A 23,615-nucleotide genomic window follows, 5' to 3' on the forward strand; every position below is an offset into this window, starting at 1 on the left:
GCGTCATCACGCCGGGGTCTCTATTGCTCCCGCAGTCCGACCAGCTCCACGTGCCGCGCCCGGTGGGCGGTGGCTAGGCTACTACTCCTATGTCTGGGAGGATTTTTTCCAGTCCTCTATTTGGGGTCTCGCGCGTCCTGTTGCTCGTCTGAGATGGTAGTTGAATGTATGGGCTTGCTGGTACTGCAATCGGGAGGCTGCAACTCCAGGAACAAGGACAACTACTGTGTAATTTTTCTCTCTCCTGTCAGCTGCTGTTTGCACATAGCCCCATGTGCAGGACGGTGGGAAGGAGGATTTTCCTAGACTCTGTGGTTAGTGCCGACCGCGCTTCATTGGTGTTTTCAGCGAAATTTTCGTAATTTGTATGTCATAGTTGGTGATTAGATTGTTAGAATTGATGAAGCCCGAAGGAAAGCAGTGTGTGTATATATATTGAGGCAGAAATCCTTACCGTGGAGTACAAGAGAAGAGGAGACCGATCCGATCATTACAAAGAGAAGGAGATAGACTCAGATACGAGGGAAGATAGTTGAGATTACATGGCATGAATAACTCAAACTCTAACACCCTCCCTTAATCTAAACTATCCTATGTTGAGATTTCTCTTGAACTCTTCAAAAGGTTTGACCGGCAAGGCTTTAGTGGACCCATCTGCTATTTGATCCTTGGATGAAATAAACCTTATATCCAGCTTCTTCTCTGCCACTCTTTCTCGAACAAAATAAAAATCAATTTCAATGTGTTTGGTTCTACCATGAAACACCGGATTAGCAGATAGATAGGTGGCTCCCAAATTATCACACCATAAACATGAAACATGATGTTGCTTAATTCCCAACTCCTTGAGTAATGATTCTACCCAAATAATCTTAGCAGTTGCATTTACCAATGACTTGTACTCGGCTTCGATACTTGATCTTGACAGTGTAGCTTGTTTTCTGGCACTCCAAGAAATAAGGTTTGAACCAAAGAATACTGCAAATCCTCCAGTCGACTTTCTGTCATCACTACATCCTGCCCAGCCAGCATCAGAGAAAGCATTGACAAGTGTAGAACTAGAACGCTTGAACTGAAGTCTCAAGTTCACAGTGTGCTTAATATATCGTACAATCCTTTTGACAGATGTCCAATGAGTGGAGGTAGGGGCATGCAGATATTGAAAACCTTGTTTACAGCAAATGATATGTCTGGTCGTGTCAAAGTCAAGTATTGTAGGGCTCCAACAACACTTCTATATTTTGTACTCTCCTCTTCATTAAGTGGTTCTCCCTCATATGCTGACAGTTGCTCTGAAGAAGACAACGGTGTAGGTGAAGGTTTGCAATCCTTCATTCCCATACGAGTTAGAAGTTCAATGGCATATTTCTCTTGATTCAATATTATGCCGTCTTGAACCTTTTTAAGTTCAATACCTGAAAAGAAGTGAAGATCACCAAGGTCCTTCAAGGCCAACTCTGAGCTCAGATCATGCAAAAGAGCATTAGTGGCATTTTGTGAGGAGCTTGCAACTATGATGTCATCAACATATATGAGCACAAAAATGACAGTATTTGCCTTGTTGTAAATGAAGAGGGATGTATCAGCTTTGGATGCAACAAAACCAAGATGTTTCAATTGTGAGCTCAACCTGGAGTACCATGCTCTAGGAGACTGTTTCAGACCATAAAGAGCCTTGTCAAGTTTGCAAACATAGTGTGGTGTTTGTTTGTTTTCATACCCTTGCGGTTGCTTCATATAGACCTACTCTTCCAGAACACCATGCAAAAACACATTCTGAACATCTAGCTGTCTGAGACTCCATCCCCTGGAAACTGCAATGGCTAGCACAAGTCTTATGGTAGCAGCTTTTACAACGGGACTAAGAGCAACTCCAGCCGCGCCCCCAACAAGGCCCCCAGGCGACTTTTCGGCCGCCGGCGCCAAAAAATCGGCCCAGTCGCGCCCCCAGGGGCCCATTTTTCGCCGACTCGGGCCGAAATTGGCACCGGCGGACCCAACTCGAACCCGGCGCGCTGGGGGGCACTCGGGAGCGCCGGGCGAATATTTTTTGGCGCGAAAACGCCGTGGGCCAGCCGCGTCAGCGACTCGACTCGCTTCTCGCTGCTTCATCGTCCTCATCGCCTCGTTTCCCGCGGCGAATCAATGCCAAAGCTGCGCGCGCTGCCGCGCCGGTCAGCCTCCATTGATGCCTCACGGGCGGCGCAGTGAAGGCCGGGCGACGCGCGTCCCCTCACCCGCCACGCCTCCCGCCACGCGTAACGCGCCAGCCAAGCCTACCGCGCGGCGCCTCCGCCTATATAAGCCGAGAACCAGCGCGCCGGAGACACGCACAAACACTTCACCGCTGACGCGCCCACTTCTCCCCCTTCCTCCTCTCGCCGTCTCCAGCTCAGAAGGATGGCCGAGCGCTTCCCAGGCGACGGCGCCGCGGCGAATGGCTTCGGGCGCCGCCGTCTGCACGAGGACGAGGCTCGCCTCCTCTTCGAGGCCGAGTACCAGGCCCCACCGGACATGCGTGTGCCCGGGGTGTGGAGGATCAGCGCCGGCGGCATGCCGGTACCACCACCACCAACCGGGGCAGCGTGGCGTGCGGAGATCACACGCATCCGCGCTTCCCTGCCGCGGGCGGCGAGGGAAGGCCCACAGTACACCCCTAACAGCCCGCTCTGGGAGCCCTACTTCCGCCACCGACACGCCGAGTAGCTCGAGGCGATGAACGGCGTCGTGCCCTCCGGCAGGCTCAACTCCGAGGGCCGGCGCCGGTGGTGGGGCATGCCCGGCCGCACGCTGGAGGCCGTCCTCGAGTACATCGAGGGCGGCAACACGCCGCGCCTCGAGTACCCCGCTCACCCGACTTTCTCACGCCGCCGTGGGAGCTCCTGGACGCCGAGGCGCATGGAGCAGCCCGGCGCGTCCTCCTCCTCCTCCGGCCGCTCGTCGGACTCACCCTGCCTCCGCCCTGTCAAGCCGGAGCCCCAGGACATGCCGGTCAGTGCGCGCACCCGCAGCTCCGGCGTCCGCATCGGCGACTCCACCCCCCAACCGGCCTGTTCGTCCTCGTCGAGCCCAAGTCGGAGACCAGCCTCCCCGCGGAGTACGAGGAGATAGCCCGGCGCGGCTTGTCCGACGAGGACGCCCTGCAGCGGGTGCGGGACGACTACCTCCGCGACGAGATGGTCCGACAGCGTCGGGCCCTGGAGGAGATCGAGGCCCGCAAGCGCGGGCGCGAGGACGAGCACGGCGTCGTCATCCTCGACAGCGAAGACGACGATGTCCCCGGACCATCCAACCCGCCGCGCCAGCCGGGGGAGGGATGCAGCAGGGACGGCGGAGGCGGAGGCGGCGCCGCCGCCGCCGCCGACGACGGCGGCGACTACACGCAGTTCTACAGCCTCCTCGGCATGTAGAACTGCGAGGGCGGGCGGCGGCGAGCGGCGAGGCAGACGGCAAGGAGCGGCGATGGAGACGGCGAGTGGCGGCCCCTAGTAGTTTTTTTTCTTTTTTTGTAAAATATGTTTAAGTTTGAACGAACTCGCCGAAGTTTGCAATGAATTTGCGCCGTGTTTGTGCCGTGTTTAAAATTTTCAAATTAACATGGGCGCCGCGACTGGGGGGGGCATCACGCCCCCAGCACGCGCGTTAGCGCCGGTGCGCCCCAGGGGGCGATTTTTAGCCCCTCCTGGGGGGCCAACGGCTGGAGATGCTCTAAAAGTATCCTCATAATCAATACCATAACATTGCTTAAAACCTTTTGCAACTAGACATGCCTTGTACCTATCAATGAAGCCATCTGCTTTTATTTTGATTCTATAAACCCACTTGCAATCAATGATATTTTTACCTCTTTGACTTGGTACCAAATGCCATGTCTCATTCTTCATAAGTGCACCATATTCTTCATCCATAGCCCTTTTCCACTTAGCATCTCCAAGTGCATCACTCAATCTTGTTGGTTCTCCTGAAATACATTGCATGCCATATGGGACAGTACCGTCTTTTCTTATTTTGGGATTTCTAATACCTTTTTGTAGCCGGGTCATAACCCTCGAAATCGTGCCAGGTTGTGGTTGTAGCTGCACAGGAGGCTGCTCAATATGAACGGCCGCAGAGGATCTGAAGATCCTTCCAAATATGTAGACTGAGTGACCGCAGGCGATCTTGTGGCCATCGGTGTGGCCGAACCTGAACCGGGGTTGTCCGCAGAAGATCCCGCGCTTGCTGTCGGCTGCATGCGCACAGGCGCTCCCTTCGCTATCCTTGGCTGCATGCATGTAGCGTGCGCTCCCGCGTGACGACGCGACGCCTGCAGGGTGGCCCGCTGCCGCCTGGTCCACCTGACCTGGCTGGCTGGCGCGCGCGGAGTGGCCCGCTGCCGCCTGATCCACCTGACCTGGCTGGCTGTTGGGTGGCGTCCGATCCGAGGGGGATCCGTGCGTGCGATCCGAGGAAGGCTGGCGCACTGGCGTGACAGGCGCTGCTGGATCTTCCTCGTGTTCCACGTCGACCTCCTCTTCTTCTCCATTAGCATGAAATAACAGATCGTTTTGAGCCAATTTTTCATGATTTTGATCATCTTGTGCGCTGTTTTTTCCAGGCACCTGCACAGGCATAATACTAGGAGCAAGAATATTGTCAGATTGGTTAGCACAATTATTATCACCCCCTTGATCAAAATCTAGAAGGAGGATAATTTCTTTTCGAAGGAGAGCTCCGGCATTAGGATGAAGAGAATCGAATTGGAAAACTGATTCATCAAAGACAACATATCTAGATATGTAGACCCTGCCAGTGGAGACATCAAGACACTTAACTCCTTTGTGCATAGGACTATAGCCTAGGAAGACACTTTTTTTGAATGAAAAGCAAGCTTGCGTGTATTGTATGGCCTAAGGTTTGGCCAACAAGCACAATCAAAGATACGAAGAGATGTGTAGTCTGGAGTAATACCAAAAAGTCATGTTATAGGATTCTCAAATTTGATAACTTTGCTAGGACGAATATTGATTAGATACTAGTAAGATGCCCGTGCTACGCCACGGAATCACAAAAGATCGGGTGGAACATTATTTACATAAGTGTCAGAAGTCTAGTGAACAATAAAATATGTACCGACATTGATCAAAATGATTCCATACTGGCGACAGGTACACGTTGAGCAAAGTCAAACATATGGTTTCCAACTGATAAACCCCCTCGTCCAAGCCAAACAGTTTTGTCCCTCATTTTCACCTTGCAGAAGACTTGTTCTCCCTACCCAATTTTCTCATGACTCTCCCATATTGAGGAGACATAGAACAATATATATTGTTACCTTTTATCCAAGGATTCAACAATGCTCATTTCGTGCTAGTATATTAGGCAAACCAGACTTAAATGTAAAGATAAATGGCAGCATTTAATATATCCAAATAACATATTAGTACATACTATAGCTTGAGCACACTATTATAAATGGTCCAGAAGAAGGAAACAAGAATAAATTAGAAGTGCTTTGACTTAATACTAGGGCTCTCACTTCTATCTTCTCACCTAAAAGGACATCACACAAGCACCTGCAGTATTTTTTTTAAGGGAAAGCAACAACTATATTGCTAATACTTAGGCATTTAACCCACTACAAGGACTGCCACATGGGCAGGTACATTGGAGTCCCACCAGAGGGTCTCAAGAGGATTACAATGATGGCCTAGCCTGGCCAGTTCACACGCAACATGATTCGCTTCTCTTTTACATGCCAAAACTCTGCATCTAGAGAACCACAACCTCATTTGGAACTTTACATCCTTGATGACAGCAGCATAAGCGGACGAATCAGCACGTCGAGCATCCATGGACTCAGCCAAGAGAGCAGAATCAGTTTCAAACTCCACCCATAGCGCTCCTATTTCCGCCGCCATATTCACATCATTGGACATAGCAAGAAGCTCTGCCCCAAATGCATCATGGATATTATCACCTCTCCCAGCCCGTGATAGGATCACAGTTCCTTCTTCATCGCGAGCGACAACCCCCCATCCAACGATTCCTTCTGCATATATATGATGGTCAGTAGTATATTTAGACAAAGGAAAAAAAGGAGATTGCAGAGCGTATTACTCTGTAGTATATTTAGGCAAAGGAAAAAACAATGAACAACACTTGTAGTACATTTTATACATGAGCAAAGAAATAAAATGTAAAGTAAAAAATGTTTTTGAATCATATGTATATATAAGGGGTGAGTACACATGTATATGTACATACAAAAATATTAGTACTGGACTACTTGTAACTTTCTTACATCAACCAGGTTTCTGCAATGAAAAAAATGCCGATAACTTTCTGTTGGACTTATTATTGTCGTACACCACTGTGTTATTTAAAGTTGGACCAATAGTCAGATAATACAAATTAAGAAATATGCAAACAGATTGTTCCACCAAGCGATAAGGGATAAGATAGCAACCTTTTTGTTTTCCTTATCGCTTTGTTGGCACAAGGATTGTAACATTTGGGCGCAAGACCTGATTATTTCTCCCCAAAACAGAAGAGAGAATGAGGTTAGCCAAAAATGAATTAAAAGTTCAAAACACAAAAGACAATAGGAATGTTATATGTAATCTAACAAGAATACTATTCTTTGCCAAAAGACGACGGGATAATTCCTTTAAACCCAACCACATGTATGATCGATTTAGAGCAATTTATATTTAGATCCAAAATTGCACATATGATAAATTTGATCGTCATTAAGTAACAATATGAACAAAATAGATGATATGCACAGGTATGGAAGACAATAAGTACAAATCAGAACATAGTAGTATATAGAAGTGATCAAGTATGAAATTTTCACAGCATTTCCTAAGAACCTATCACAATAAATTCCAAGCGTGTCTATTAATAAGCTTTACAACTTGCAGTCGACAGTGGGAAAAGAAAATACGTTCACAGCAACATGCACAAAACAGGGAAGTATGAAGCATGATGCACTCCTTATAAATCTCTAACACAATCACCAATCTCTAAATGAGTGCACATACTGAATATTCAACCTAACTCAGCAAGTATGTCCTGACCTTGTGGTTCTTCAGTTTCCCACCTAAATCCAAGGGTTTCTCCTGGAGACTTCTAATTTCTGAGCTTGCTGAGTATCTTTTGACTTTTGGACCAGTCATGCGGGTCGTCATTTTCAAAGTCGGTGATTTGGTGAGAAACAAATCCAATTGTAGTTGGAGCTGCCACTGAGTATTTATGTGCAGATTTAGTACCAATGCATATTTACTATTTGGTCAACTTAAGCAACAACTCGAAAATTTCAATTGTAAGCAATAATGCAATGCATGTATAATGTGGTACTACAAAAGTATAAAATCAAGTGACAAGAATGTGGCTATCTGCGATCCAGCAACATATGCCAATAGATGAACAAAAAATAAAATTACTATTGTATTCACTAATTATCAGTGCTAGCATTTATATTGTGTAGAAATCTGATACCCGCAAGTATACGGGATAGTTGTAGCCTCTTTCGATAAGTAAGAGTGTTGAACCCAACGAGGAGCTAAAGGTAGAACAAATACTCTCTCAAGTCCTATCGGCCATTGATACGACTCTACACACACTTGATGTTCGCTTTACCTAGAACAAGTATGAAACTAGAAGTACTTTGTAGGTGTTGTTGGATAGGTTTGCAAGAAAGTAAAGAACACGTAAATAGAAAGTAGGGGCTGTTTAGATAAAGATGCAATAAAGTAAATAAAGCGAGTGTGGAAAAATGGTGGTAGGAGTTGTGGAATTGTCCCTAAGCAATTGACTATGTTACTAAACCGGTAATCACTATTGCAATTCTATTTGAGGGAGAGGCATAAGCTAACATACTTTTTCTACTTGGATAATATGCACTTATGATTGGAACTCTAGCAAGCATCCGCAACTACTAAAGATTCATTTAGGTAAAACCCAACCATAGCATTAAAGTATCAAGTCCCCTTTATCCCATATGCAACAATCCCCTTACTCGGGTTTGTGTTTCAATCACTCACGCAACCCACTATAAGCGAATCATGAACGCATTGCAACACCCTACAACGGGAATCCCTCACGCTTGCGCGACACGGTGGGCACCATAGGACAGCACTAATAATAAAACATGCAACTCAAACCAATCATAGCAGTTCATCAATCACCGATAGGACAATGGAAATCTACTCAGACATCATAGGATGGCAACACATCATTGGAAAATAATATGAAGCATAAAACACCATGTTCAAGTAGAGGGTACAACGGGTTGCGGGAGAGTGGACCGCTGGATATAGATGGGGGAAGGTGATGGAGATGTTGGTGAAGATGACGTCGGTGTTGGTGAAGATCGCGGTGATGATGATGGCCCCCGGCAGCGTTCCGGCGCCACCGGAAGCAAGGGGGAAAGAGCCCCCCTGCTTCTTCTTCTTCCTTGACCTCCTCCCTAGATGGGAGAAGGGTTTCCCATCTGGTCCTTGGCTCCCATGGCATCTGGTTCTTCCTTGTAGGCTTTGCAACATTACATATGAGTATATGGCAACATTACTGTTCGAAGGGCATCTCCAAAGCAGAATCTCAAACGGCCCGAAACTGTTGGGACTACGCAATCTGGACATGTTTTGACATCCAATGCAAGCCTGTATCGGTCCTCCGTGCGGTCCACACGTACTTCTTCCCGCAAACCTGAGACAAACTGGGGGGAGGGGTCGCGAGACAAACTGGAGTGGAGTCCGGACAACAGCTATGTAGGACTCCAACACCCCCGACCCACCTAAAACCCCACCAAAACCACTTCCGGACCTCGCACCTCCACCCTCCCATTTTCTCCATTTCCATTTTTCTCTCTTGCCTTCGTCGCCGCTCCACCACCCAGGCCGCCACGCCACTCGCCTGCCAGAACTCGGCGAGTCCGTTACCTCCAACGGTACACCTGGCCTCCGCGTCGCTTCTTCTTCGCCGTCGTTCCACACCTCTCCTCCGACCGCCATGCGGGTACCATCCACTCCTACGATACTCACCATGCCCGAAAACTATTCGGTGAATTGCCTGTGCTAAATTTATTTTGTCCCTTCTTATTTGAAGCAATGGCTCCGGATATGGAGTACATATACGAGCACTATGTTGAGTCGTCTGACAAGGAGGACTACACAGATGAGATGGCGATGATGCAGGCGGTCCTTGCAGACGCGAAACATGCGGAGGAGGATGATTTCAATCTCAAGGGACATCGAGTGCTCAACTACAATAGGGCGCGCTGCGATTTGCCACCGATGGATGAAAACTTTGCCCCTGATGCCCTCTTCGCTGACATTTTTCGCTGGTGCTTTTGGATGCGCAAAATGTCTTCGATCGTCTCTACCATGGCATCTCGTCCTTTGATGACTACTTCATCTTGAAGAAGGACGCCGTGGGAAGGATTGGTTTCTTTGGTTATCAGAAGTGCACGGCCGCACTGCGGATGCTTGCATATGACATGGCTACTGATTTATGGGACGAGTACCTATGGATGTCTGAGAGCATATGCGAAGATGCCATGGTCAGGTTTGCAGCTGTTGTGGTCAAGGTGTTTGGACCTCAGTACCTGAGAGAAACAATCGTGGCAGACACCGAGAGGATCTTGGCAATCTTGGAAGCAAGAGAGTGGCCAGGTTTGCGCGGATCTCTTTGACTGCATGCATTGAAAATGGAAGAACTGCCTAGTATATGTTTGCTAGATCTATCTAGTATATGTTTGTTTTTCACTATGTTATTTATTGTTTAATTTATTTGTGGAATTTGTTGAGATTTTTGACCAGTGAGGCAGTGACCTTGCCAACTTGGGTGACCATTACTCTGAACTCAAAAGTTGAAACCAGAAAGCTTCTGCTTTCTTGTAATCTTGTCTTACGTCAGAGTTATGCGCAACAATGCTAGCACTGAATGTCTTGTTGTGTGCCTATGGTGTAAATATGGATCGTGTGTGACTAGCTTTTGTTATCTCCATCTGTCTGAAGTTTCTGGTTCATCCAGCATTTCTCCTCATGTTTTCCTGATATTTACATGTAACCTTTCTCTTACGTGATTTGCTATTTGAACTCTTGTAGCAATAACATAGTTCTTTTACTTGCCATACACTGTCATGTTCTAAGACCAACGTGTTGTTTGCAGTTCCTGAGAAGCGCCTTCGCTTCAGAATGCAAATCATTGAAGCTATGCAGAAGATAACTTCACATATAGGGAATCCTTCAAAATTCAGCAAGGCATCAAAGCTAGCTCTACGGCTTACTGAGGCTGGAAGTGTCAAGCCAGAGACAATCGGACACTTCTTTGCTGTATTAGAGGCTGCAATGTCTTCAACGGGAGCCTGTAATGACCAGGCACTGTTTAATGCTGCTGAGTGTGTAACGGAGGTGAAGTGTCTACTGTTGTTAGAACAAATAGCTGTCAAAGTCATAGTTTTTTCCTTCTGTGCGTTAACCCATTGTCTCACGTACTTGCAACTTTCTGGTTGATGTGCAGTGTTTCAACGAACAGCAGAAAAATCAGTTTGATGTATGGATGCTTCACGCGGTGGTGGCTAATGATCTCTGTACTGATGACAGTTTTGTGGCAAGTGCAAGGTGGTGACATGCTTCTCGACTAGCGTTCGGTATTACAAGGAGATGGAGATGGGATGGTGATGAAGATGATGATGGTGTTGATGTCGGCGTCTCCGTGCACAAGGTGATGGAAATGGCGAGTGTTTTCATGGAGCTCTCGGCGGCGTCTGATCAATGATCTCATCATACGGGGACGAATTAGTTGATTAGGCGCCGACAAGGGCACGTTATACGAGCTGCCACCATTGAGCACTCTGGTTGCCCCCTCGCAGCTCCTTTCTTCTCCCTTATACTTTATTTTTTTATGGTAATAGATTATCACATTGATTGACGTGATTTCCTCACCATTTCTTGGCATTATTTTCTTAAATTCCCAAACACATCCGAAAATGACATCCTGAGGAAACTGGACAAAAAGATGTGCATGAACGCGGAACAACGCATAAAATTCTCACAAAATTTGGACTCATCAGCGGCCAACACACCATGCCGCTGGGATACGGCCGCAGCGGGGACCTGGAGCCGCTGCAGGGTAGCCGCACGCGATGCGGTGCGGCCAGGCACAACTGGAGCATGGGACGCCGGAGAGCGGCGCGAGCACGCCCGCTAGGCCACGACGAGGAATTCTTTGAACTCTGACGGCGCCAGGGCTACAGACTCTCCAGAGGCCCTCCCTCCTCCTGCCCCTCTCTGTCGGCGTCATCCTCGATTGCAGCCCAACGGAAGGGCGCCCATGCGGGGCACCACGACAGGGAGGGACGCGCGCGGTTGGCCGTCCAGTGCATCCCAGGCAGCTACGCCAGCTGTCGGCGCCGACCACCTCGCCGGCGGTGGGATGGGTCCCACCCAGCGGTAGGCAGGAGAAATACAAAATCACCCCCGCCCCATCGCGTTCATGAGCCACATAATAGTAAATTCACTTGTGATATCGGGAGCTCATATCAGGCATTCATATTTCTATTCCATCCTTTCGATTTAGTCGAAGTTTTCTCAATTTATGCTGCCATTTATCTATATTAGATCCCTGCATATTAGTGTCCTTCCAGATAGTACAATTTTCTAGATACCTTCTCTAAGGAACCAAGAATTTCTAAAAATTGGATCAATTTTAGGCGCATCCACAGTATCTAGAAACAGTGGGGTATGGTCATAATTTTCTCTGGTCAAAGCATTCACCACCGTCAGGGGATAATTCTCCTCCCATGCCGACCCCGATGTATAGCGAGTTGCGTACTTTTAGTAAACAAGAGATTGAGAATTAGCGAAAGCCACTTAATTTCTTTCCATACAAAAAGTCCAGGACATCACATTCCTGGAAGTCCCTTTAGCATGAGTAACTAATTAACTACCGTCGACCCGTGGAAAGACAGATTCTCCACGAAATTTCGCGATGCCTGAATTACCACGCAACTATACTCCCAAGTTCTAGCGGAAAGCAACTACTGCTACCAGGATGTGTCCGGCGAGCGCGACGCTCGGCTACCCGCGTTATTCCGCAGTGCGCTGGATAGAAGCTGCTCCATACGTTGCATGACCGGGCCACTGCAACTAGCGGCTCCTGGCACGTCCCGCGCATGTTCGCGCCAGATTGTAGCGACGACCTCTACCGTATGCAGGCATGGATTGGTGAAAAATCGCCAAGTGGCCAAAAATCTCCATCGTCGTATATAACTAGCGACCCCGATTTGTACCGTATTGCAAGGCATGCATGGTTTGGTCCAAAATGCGCCTGCTCGTCGGTGCAGGTATCCTCTCTTTGCTCACGTTCTTGAACACTCGACCGTCGGTCACGGCAGCGCTGCCGCCGCCGGTGAGGGTAGGCCTGGTGGTGGATCTGACGAGCGATGTGGGGAGGAAGAGCCTCACCTGCTTGTGCATGGCCCTTGACGACTTCTACCAGAAGCACCCGGACTACGCCACGCGGGTGGAGCTGCGCCTCAACGATTCCCACGGAGACCTCGTCACGTCCGCACACGCTTGTAAGTGCGGCTCCACATAGATAAGATTCCTCTCATCGTTCATGCATGTATGTTGTGCTAAATTCAGCGAGCTCCATCTGATTATCGGATGGGATGCATTTTTCATACATGATTGCTTGAGCTACATACTGTTCTGACTTATACATATCCCTGGCAAGATGACCTTATTTCTAGCTGTTCTCGCTAGTTGGCAAGCACCATATTGGTCCTAGTTGGTGTGTCTTTTAAGGAAATATCATCATGCCTAGCTTTATTGAACTTAGACAGGAATTACGTCACCAAAAGTTTGCAAATAAGACAAGCCGGAGGCTCACCACTCCAAGTCTCCAACTACTACAAACCTTGACTCGAAGAACAAACACAATGTTTAAAGACAACATTCCCAATAAGTAATGAAATATCCACACGTTTCGCGAAAATTATTGCAGGCGCATCCCACCGTCTCGTCTGTTCCATACAATATTCAATCATCGTCGATGAGTCTGATCCTGCCTCCACTCGGGAGAAGCCTAGTGAATTAGGGAATATCAGCCCATCCCTCATCGCCATTGCTTCAGAAGTCACTACGCCATGTATTTGCATTGGGCTGTCAAAAAGTTCCCTTTCATCTCTAAGGACTGCTGCCGTCGCCCCAACACCCTCATCCACACATAAAATGACACGTCAACGTTTAACTTCACAAATATAGGACAAGCTTTCGTCCATCTTTGTTCATGAGCCTAGTTGGTGTTGCTGATATGAGCTGCGGTTGTCCGGTTGATATGAACCAGCATATGTTAGAATTTTGTACTCTTTAATTAAATGTTTTAATTTTGACGGATTTGTGGGAATGAGTACCTCCTACATTATACATATCCCCTTCGTCTCATAATATAAGATGTTTTTTTTACACTAGTGTAGTGTCAATAAACGGGATGGAGGGAGTAGTAAATATCAAGTGGTTGCCTTATATTTTGGCCGAGTCAATGTTCTGTGACCCGTGATATGTTGCTTTTAATTTTGGTTCTCGTCGTGTGCATGCTTGTTGCTGCAGCCGAGGAGCTCATGGACAAGAATGGCCAGCTGCAAGCCATCATCTCGCCTCAGACATCACCAGAAGCCGCCGAGCTAATCACCGGCACAGCGGAGCACAGCAACATCCCAATCCTTTCTTCCTCCGCCACGTCGCCGGCATCGAGCTCATCATCGCGGTCGCGTTTCTTCGTAAGCACCGCACCCAACATCAGCTCCCAGGCGGCTCCGATCGCCTCCATCTTCAAGGTGTTCGCGTGGAGTGCCGCCGTCCTTCTTCACGAGGACTCGCCCTACGGCGTCGGCATCCTTTCGGCGCTGGTCCATGCGTTCCAGGGGTCACCCGGCCTCACGGATAGCGTAGCCGTGCCCGGCGACGCGACGGACAGCCGCCTCGACGCGGCGCTCCTCGCCCTCAAGACCATGCCGACGAAGGTTTACGTCGTGCACATGCCCCCCGCTTTGGCCGCGCGCCTCTTCCGCCGGGCCGGAGTCGCCGGCATGATGTCCGAGGGGTATGTGTGGATTGCCACCGCCGGCGTCGGCAACGTGGCAGACAGCCTCCCAAACCCCGGCGACATCGATTACATGCAAGGGGTTGTGAGCCTGCGGCCTTACGTGCAGGCAACGGACCGGGTCAGGAGCTTCTGGAGACGGTTCAAGATGAGGTTTCAGCAGGAGAACCCAGGTGTCGAGCAGGATGAGCCGGTGACGCTGCTCTGGCTGTACGACACGGCATGGGCTGCCGCCGCAGCAGCTGAGGCCTCCTTCCGAACGGCACAGCCAACGGCACTCATCGATGCTCTGCTCGTCACCAAGTTCGACGGACTGGCCGGAAGGTTCGGGCTGGTGGACGGGCAGATTCAGGTGTCAGTGTACGAGATCGTGAATATCATCGGCAATGGCGCAAGGACGGTCGGATTCTGGACGCCGGAGTTGGGGATCTCGACGAGCTTGCACCCCAAAGTCGAAAATACTGCATCTACGGACTCTGCATCGAAGGAGCTGAAGGTGATCCTCTGGCCAGGCGAGACGGCAGCTATCCCGATCGGGTGGAATTTCGCGTCACGCAGGCCAGGGGGGCTTCGCGTCGCCGTCCCTGTCAAGGGAGGGTTGGGCCAATTCGTGAAAATTTCCAGTGATCCGGCCATCGCCGGGGACAGAGTGTCGGGCTACTGCATAGACGTTTTCAAGGCGGTCATGACAAGATTGGGCTATCCAGTCGACCACCTTTACGTGCTAGCTGACGGCATCAAGATATACGATGCACTTGTGAACATGGTGCACGATAAGGTCAGTATACGTGATCCCCACATAATTCACTTTTTTCAGAACGTAGTTAAACCTCTGGCTTCGGCCTCTTTATCACTGCGATAACTGTGCCCTTTGGTCAACTTTTCTCATGATTTTTAAGCTTGCACAGATCATAAAACCTTCTGAATGGTTCTTGTCAGTCTCATGAGCACTAAAAGTAGCACACTATAAAGCTCTGAGCAATACAATGTCTCGCTAAATAAATCAGCACACAACGTTTCACTAATAGCATGCAATAGCATATGCTAATAGTATATTTCAAGGGTGACGCTATTTTATTATAGTACCATATTTTTCTTGCTCTTGAGAGATAGAAAACCATCAACGGTTCTTTTTTTCATTGGTTTTTTTACTTTGAAGTGTTGTCGTGGCATGCAGAAGTTTGATGTAGTGGTCGGAGACGTGACGATCTCATCGAGCAGGATGAAGTTGGTTTCCTTCACGATGCCGTTCACAGAAACGGGATGGTCGATGATCATGGCAGAAAAGGGCGGCAGTGGCAGCATGTGGATATTTACGAGTCCCATGACGTTGGAGCTCTGGCTCACCATCCTTGCATTCTTCTTCTTCACTGGCTTCGTTGTGTGGGCTATCGAGCATCGGATTAACCCTAGGTTTGGTGGCACGCCGCAGAAGCAGTTGGGCGTCCTCTTTTACTTTGCCTTCTCAACCATGGTCTTCTCGCACAGTATAGTACATTGCGCCCCTTAGCTTTATATACATTAATTAATTACACAATGCAATCCTCTCATCATTTACCTTACTTTTCTACACATTGATTAATTATGCAATGCGCGTGTATGTGGATTAAAATTATTAGTTTACTTGCAGAGGAGAAGCTTGAGAGCAATCTGTCAAAGCTCGTGGTGATCATGTGGGTGTTTGTTGTGCTCATCCTCACAACAAGCTACACCGCGAACCTAACGTCGGTCTTGACGATCCAACAACTCCAGCCGGCGATAAGTGAATGGACTGACAGGGACTATGTGGGGGTTCAAGAGAATTCCTTCATCGAGGACATATTGAGGGAGATGGGTTTTGACGAGGCGAGGTTCAGGAGGTACTCCTCAATAGATGAATACGCTGATGCCCTCAATAGGGGGTCTGACAATGGAGGCGTCACGGCTATCTTTGATGAGGTTCCCTACCTCAGGCTCTTCCTGTCACGATATTGTCGTGGCTACTCCATGGTTGGTCCGACCAACAAGAGCGGGGGCTTTGGATTTGTACGTGTGTTTTCTCTCACTCCATGCATCCCTCCTAGTGATAGCGATCTCTTTACAGATTCCATTAGATATTGCTACTCCCTCTCTTTCACAATGTAGTGCATATTAGATTTTTTCAAATTAAAACTCAAACATGTCTATGTCTATGTTTGATCATGTTTATAGAATAAACAATCGATATATCAAATACTAATAGTAATTAATAAACTGATGAATATAATGATACTAATTTTGTATTGTGGATGATAATATTCTTTATTTAAACTTGTTCAAATATAGACATAATTGACTCTTGGAAACCAAAACATGCACACCATTTCGAAACAGGGAGTACTATTCAATATAAAGAAAAAAATGTTCACAATAGGAAAGAAAGACTCCAAACATTTCCGGTATCAGTTACTGATATATTGTTCTCGATTTGGACAGATGTTCCCCAAGGGGTCCCCACTGGTGGGGGACATGTCGCGCGCCATCCTGGAGCTGGCGGAAGATGGCGTGCTTACGCGCATCGAGAACAAGTGGTTTAGCCACCCAGGGTCGTGTGTGGGCAACAACGGTGGCTCTAACGCTAGGCTCGGCCTGTGGAGATTTCGCGGCCTATTCCTCATCAACGGCGTCGTCTCGTGCCTCATGCTCCTGATCCACCTCGCCAGGTTCGTCTACCAGGAGCGCGCGCGTGGCCAGGTAAAGGCCAACACGGCGGGAGTGCTGCCATGGTTGTGCGCGTGGCTTCGGCGCTATTGCGCCTTTGAGGGGCAGCGTGGCGGAGAGCCAGTTAGCGATGGTCGGGCAGCGGTGGAACTGAATCACATGCAGGATTCGGCCGCCGAAGAAGCAGCCCAACAGGAAGGAGCCATGGGAGACTCTTACTCTACTCATGTGGATGCCACGGATTTCTGAGAGAAACGACGCAGCTTCCGGACCTATTTCGGAGGATACCATGTCCGATGGGTGCGATTCCACAGTGCAGTCCACTCACTAACCAGCATCAGCCTTGGCGCCCATGTAAATGCAGCACAGGCGACCATGTGAGTCGCACGGATGATTCAGATGCATCAGCTCTCTCGTGTGTTTGGTGTAGTTTATGGCTATTTTTTGATGGATCTATGGATGGTTTTCTATGCTAGTGAAGATTGCATACATTCTTATTGTATAGTTTACTATGTAATTGTTCGTGCATTGCAATCGGAGCATACATATTTTTATGATTCAACATCAATCATATCTAACATATATATATTTGGAATCTCATTGCATATTAGGCGGTATAGTTGACCTTTCTTACCCATAAACCGACTGTCCTGCCTTGTCGTTGCTGCTACCAAAGATGTCGTTGCCCACGCTCTCGCCTATCTACTCCCACCGTGAAATCCTTTGTCAAGGAGGACAACCATCTCTCTCTTACTATACAAGATGAGGACAACCATCTTATGATGCATGCGCGGTTGCGGAAAATTTCATCATGGCGAATGCACGCCGCTCATGCGTGATTGTATGGACGAAGATTGGGGTAGCAAGCACATCCACATTTTTGTAGAGAATTGTAATTGGGTTTTTGATGAAACAATTTCATTGTGGCGAATCCGCGCCGCTCATGCGCGATTGTATGGACGAAGATTGGGGTAGCAAGCACATCCACATTTTTTTAGAGAATTGTAATAGGGTTTTTGATGAAACAATTGTTCTAAAGGAGTGGAATTTCCAATCACTTTACTAGGTAAACAATTTATGAGGTATGTAGTTGTCATGAAAGCTTCATGCCAATACTTCAGTGGCATTGATGCATGAGCAAGAAGAGAGAGACCAACTTCAACAATGTGGCGATGTTTGCATTCGGCGGAGTCGTTTTGTTGGCGAGCATGTGGACAAGATACATTATGCTTTATGCCTATATCTCCAAAGAAAGAATTGAGTTTCTAATACTCCCCTTCCAGTCACTTTGTACTGTGAGAATTTTCATGGCAAAGTGGCGTTCAACAACTTTTTGGAATTCTTGGAAGACAGAAATAACCTCATATTTGAATTAAGAAAATATATCCGAGTAAATTTGCTATAGTCATCAATGAAACTAATATAGTATTCCTTCCTTCCAAACGAATCTCTTGCATGACCCCATACCGTTGGAAATATGCCTTAGAGTTAATAATATTGTATTATCATGTTTTTTATGTTCATAATTAAGAGTTTATATTTCATGCTATAACTGTTATGATCCTGGAATATGTGATTCAATGGAAAACACATATGCACATGTGGATTGATAAACAGTAAAGTATAGGTTCCTGGTCTTGCCTCTGTGACTGGCTCAAGTGTTGCTGGTGATCATGTTTTCCGGATCTTAGAATATCATTAAGCGTAACAATAGTCCTAAAACAACATCGAGAGTATGACGTTAGAAAAACGATCATATTGAGTCGACTCAATCTTGTTTGTCATATTTTGAGATAATATCATCTGAAATAAATTTTAAATTCTGACCAATTTTGATAAACATGATTATGTTTTAAAAAAATGTGAATACTTTTTGAATTTGTGAATAAAATTTAAGAACGGGAACATTTCTAAAATTTATAAACAAATATTGAAATATAGGAACATTTCTTAAAATTCTGAACAATTTTGGGCAATCACAAACAAGTTTTGGAAAAAAAATGGGAATAATTTATGTACAAATTTTGGAAAACATGAACTTCCTTTGCATTCATGAACAAATCTTGAAAAATGGGACATTTTTAAAAATTTCAAACAATTTTTGACAATCAAGAAAAGTTTTCAAAAAATCTGAACACTTTTTGAATTTGTGGACCAATTTTGAGAACGGGAACGTTTTATAAATTTGTGAATAAATTTTAAAAACAGGAACATTTTTTAAAATTTGAAACATTTTTTGTGAATCTTACACAAAGTATTCAGAATCACAATTTATTTTGAAATTCCAAAACATTTTTTCAAATTAGCAAACAATTTTTAATTGTGAACATAATTTAAAAATAGGATCAATTTTTTGAATTCCAAACAATATTTGAAATTTCCAAAACATTTTTTGAAAAAAGAAAAAATAAACTTGGAAATAGAAAAAGAGAAATGAAAAGAGAACAAAAGAAAAGGAAACATGAAAAAAACTAAAATCAAGAGAAAAAAAGGTTCCTAACCGGAATGAACGAACTGGTCAAATGGTCCGGCCCAGTCGCTTCTCTAGTGCGCCTCACTATGTGACACGCCAACAATTTGCCACAACGCGTGGCAAATAGGGATTTCCTATTTTCATCAGTCGCAGCCCATTTTACTCTTAAAGTCAGTTATGAGGCCTTTATTAATCTCCCTTTCTGCCGGAAAGGAGGGCATTTCACGGTCCGGGTTGTGCGGGAGCAAGGGAAAAATTTGCAGGCTCAAGCTGTTCAAGGAGGGATACATCTGGCATATTGGTGACGGGGCAGATGTTAACATCTGGTCCGACCCGTGGATCCCGCGCCTGTGGTCTCGCCGCGTAATCACGCCAAGAGGAGCACATCTCCTAGACCGAGTTCAGGACTTGATTGATCCAACAACAGGAACGTGGGATGAACAACTGGTTCGAGAGACTTTTTGGGCTGATGACATACAACATATCCTCTGGATTCCGTTGAGGGAAGGACTCCAAGACTTCATAAGATGGCAATATGATAAGAAGGGTCTACACTCGGTTAAAAGTGCATATAAGCTACATGCACAGATCATTAGAAATCAGCAAGGTTCAGGTACGGGCCAGAGTGCAGAGCAGGCCGGGAACATGGACAACACCAGTGACGATGAATGGAAAAGGATTTGGAAAATGCCATGCCCGAAGAATATTCAGATGTTCGCCTGGCGAATGAAACACGAGTCTCTTGCTCTCCGGAACAATATTGAGCACAGAGGAATTCCTATAGCTGACACTAAGTGCTTATTTTGTGGGCGGGTGGATGAGGATGGCACACACATGTTCATCAAGTGCAAGCAGGTAAAGCCAGGATGGAGGGACATGGCGATGGAGAAGGAGAGAATGGAACTGGAAGATATTACATCAGTACATGCAATGTTTGACTACCTATGGAGGCTGGATGAGAAGAAGAGGCTCCTTATCTTCACGTATTGGTGGCTTTGGTGGTCAAACAGAAACAAGCTAAGGGAGGGAGAGCTACCTCTCGAAGCATAAGCTGTGGCATGGAAAGCTAGATGCTCCGTGTTTGAATATCTAGAGATATTCTTGAACCCGCCCAAGAAGTTGTCGCTGAAAAATGGAGGCCACCAGAGGGGGATATGATCAAGCTCAATGTGGATGGATCTTTTGTGCCTGGAGAAGATTTCGCAGGCTGGGGGGTCGTTGCGAGAACGGCCTTTGGTGATATTGTGGGAGCCCGGGCGGGGCGGCAGGAGCATGTTCGCGACGCGTTTGCTACGGAAGCTTATGCTCTATCACATGCACTTTCCTTTGCTGCTGAATTGGGCATCGTCAGAATGGTCCTGGAGACTGATTCTCAACTTCTCATGGAGGTCATGGACCTGCGCAAGGCTGACTCCTCGGCATATGCAGCTATTATTGAGGATACTAAGTATCAGCTCAAGATGTGGTTTTCGTCTTATGTAATTCTTGCTTGTCGCCGTTTGGCTAACTCGGTAGCGAACTCGCTAGTTTGGGTCGCACGTGTAACCCGCACCACTGTATGCAGTGGGAGTCTGATGTCCCAGCCACTGTGGCTGTTTGTGCTTTGGCTAATATTAGCCAGCACCGTTAAGTTATAAAGCTCATGCTTTCCTCAAAAAAAAAGGGGGGGGGGGGGGGGGGGGGGGGGGGGGGGGGGGGGGGGGGGAGGGGAATTTGTAGCGAGATGAGCTTGAATCAGACCGTTCGGATCTGATGCTAAAATCATGTCGTTCTAATTTTAGTTTTGTCGTTCTCAGTAAACTGAAAAAGGACATGTTGCCAAACGCAGCCTTTTATTTCTAGAAACACTTGTAAGTTTATTCATTTTTTCCTAATCTCTCCCTAATAATAAAGCACGGATTGGGTCTCCGGTTTCACCATCACGGCGTTTTTACACAAAGGTCCCTGTGCCTTTTGGTATTCAACCCGCACTCCATCACTAATCAGTCACGGAAAAACGATTCACTGGAAAATATACGTGCATGCATCTGCCTCCTCGGCTCAACCCTGCCTGTGCCCAGGCAGAGCCAAATCCCCCGGCCGCCACACCACTTGCCTCCGCCGCCAACCTCAACCCGCCCGCCGCCGCGACCGCCTCCTGCCCGCCTCACCGCGCGCCGCCGCCCGCCTCCTGCCCGGCCCGCGCCGCCACCGCCTACCCGCCTCCCATCTTGGTCCCCGAGCGCCCGACCCGGCCGTCGTTCGTCACCAGCACCTGTGGATCCGGCCGCCCCTCGCCTTCCTCGTCGGCTGCACCTCCCAGCGCCGCCACCCCACCCCTGCCAAGCTCCACCGCTGGAGGATCTCCGCCGCCTGGATCCACATCCCCACATCCGGAACGGGTCCTCCTCGAGGAGCCGCGCATCCTCTGCCTACTCCAACGCTGCACACATCCTCTGCTAGGTTGACTCCCACCGCCTATGACCGTCGCTGCTGTCAGATCAGGGTAATGGATTTGAGGGTTGATATATCTTGAGTTGTCCCATTGTCATATTTAATTCAGGATTCAACTCAGGAGAGTGTACAGAACATGCAGGTTTGTATTCTTTCCGGTGTATGTTGGTCATGCATCGGATGTCACTCGGTTTCTAGGAATTTCAAGATGGCATGTAAGCTTCTCCTATTTGACGTATTTTTACTTTCTCGAAATCTCTTTATTAATACCAATAGTGATTTTATTTCTGCCTGATGACTTGCTGTCATATTGTTTTAGCAAAGAAACCAACAAACAAGGAGAGAAAACTTAAACAAGAGAGATGTATGAGGATGCCGGTGTCTCACCGAACATGTATTGTGTGAGGACACCCTTCGTCCGACCTAATCTTGACGATCATCCTCAGGTACACACATACATGTTCTTCCCTGCCGCCTCTTGGTTTAGTTCACATGTCTTGAATTACTTTGATCCTTTTGGTAACATCAAACTGGGTTGCATAGAAGTAACTGCTAACTGGGTATGACCTTTGTGAGGAATCTACAGCAGCACTTCAAAACTACCAGGTTGTTTTCATCAGCAAGCTTACAGCTGACCACATGGTGTTACTCCATAATACAACACTGTACAATGCACCTGAGATTCCAATGGATACCTGTCGAAGCGATGTGGTCATCGGCATGTATGCTCTCAATCTCCTGGTAGAGCATTTTCCCTTAAACGATGCTACTGTCACATGATGCATATCATTGTTTTGTTGGTTGGTAATTTGACCTACACAACACTTGCTGATATTATCCTTTCCAGGATGCAAAATAATTCTTCATTTTGGGGTGCCAACTATGCTTAGATATAACATTCAGTTTTCTCCCGTTGCAACGCACGGGTATTTGTGCTAGTAATAATAAAGCACGGATTGACTCCATGGGTTCACCGTCACAATACGCTTCTTCCCGTGAATTTACGCTTTCAGTTTTTTTATCTATATTATTTTCTACATCCGAGGTGGTACTATTTTACCTGCGTATCTTTACCCATAATTTCGTCCGTCGTTCGTATTTCACGTTCTTTCGCATCAGCAGGGTCAACCGAACAAACCCACCGATGGGCTGTGGCCCAATGAATCTGGCCCACCTATCCCCTTTGAGGTAAAAAATACTCAAAACCAAACAACCAACACATAACAGCGCCACCAGCCAAGCTAGCCTGCGGTGCACATAAAACGTAAATTGATTCAAATAAATAGTCCCACCTCGCTCTCCTACATCCAATCTACCCAATTTATATATGTTTTTGAGGTTGTCGGTATCAGGGAGCTGTCTCAGAGATCACAGAAAACGATGAAGATAAGAGAGGCTAATTAACTGGAAAGCAAGGTGAACCTTCAACGAGGTTGACAGATAAGGAAGGAAAGAGGTGACAAAGAACATGAATAAGGTAATATGAATCCTGCATAATTTCAGCTTTCACGTTGTTTGTATACAAGAGGACTAATAATTCAAACTCCACGTTGGTTTTCTTTTTTTCTGCGGGTGATGTTGGAGGAGGAACAACAAACGTGTATTCATTGTTGGTTCTAGATACTCAGGTACCCTATACGGCTATACCATACTGTTATTATGTATTACCGGATCTCTAACTAAATTGTTTCATGTAGCACATCATTACATATATATTAGTTTTGTTTTCAAAATTACAAACTTATTTTGAAATTGTGAATGTTTTTGTTTATTTGAGAACTTTTGATTTCACCAATAAAAATTCAAAAGTATGAGAAAAACAGGCCTGTTTTCTTCGCTATCATTACAGCAAACCAACATGCAACAGTAGAAAAGGTAGGACGAAAAAATCAGTGAAGGGTCGGGCCCACCGATGATGAGAGGACGAAGAAATATGTGG

General features: G+C 46.9%; 1 protein-coding gene across 1 annotated transcript; it reads left to right on the forward strand.

Moving 5' to 3' along the window:
* The first annotated feature begins 2,400 nt into the window (after positions 1 to 2,400).
* LOC123139721 (glutamate receptor 2.9) lies at positions 2,401 to 20,873 on the forward strand. The gene is made up of 13 exons (XM_044559450.1): positions 2,401 to 2,551; positions 9,091 to 9,239; positions 9,410 to 9,656; positions 10,156 to 10,388; positions 10,507 to 10,576; positions 12,332 to 12,565; positions 13,599 to 14,869; positions 15,269 to 15,578; positions 15,722 to 16,116; positions 16,546 to 16,803; positions 19,832 to 20,226; positions 20,337 to 20,721; positions 20,808 to 20,873. The coding sequence occupies exons 1-13, from the start codon at positions 2,401 to 2,403 to the stop codon at positions 20,871 to 20,873; spliced, it is 4,164 nt and encodes a 1,387-aa protein (XP_044415385.1).
* The last annotated feature ends 2,742 nt before the right edge of the window (positions 20,874 to 23,615 follow it).

Source organism: Triticum aestivum, chromosome 6B (assembly GCF_018294505.1).
Source record: "Triticum aestivum cultivar Chinese Spring chromosome 6B, IWGSC CS RefSeq v2.1, whole genome shotgun sequence".
NCBI lineage: Eukaryota > Viridiplantae > Streptophyta > Magnoliopsida > Poales > Poaceae > Triticum > Triticum aestivum.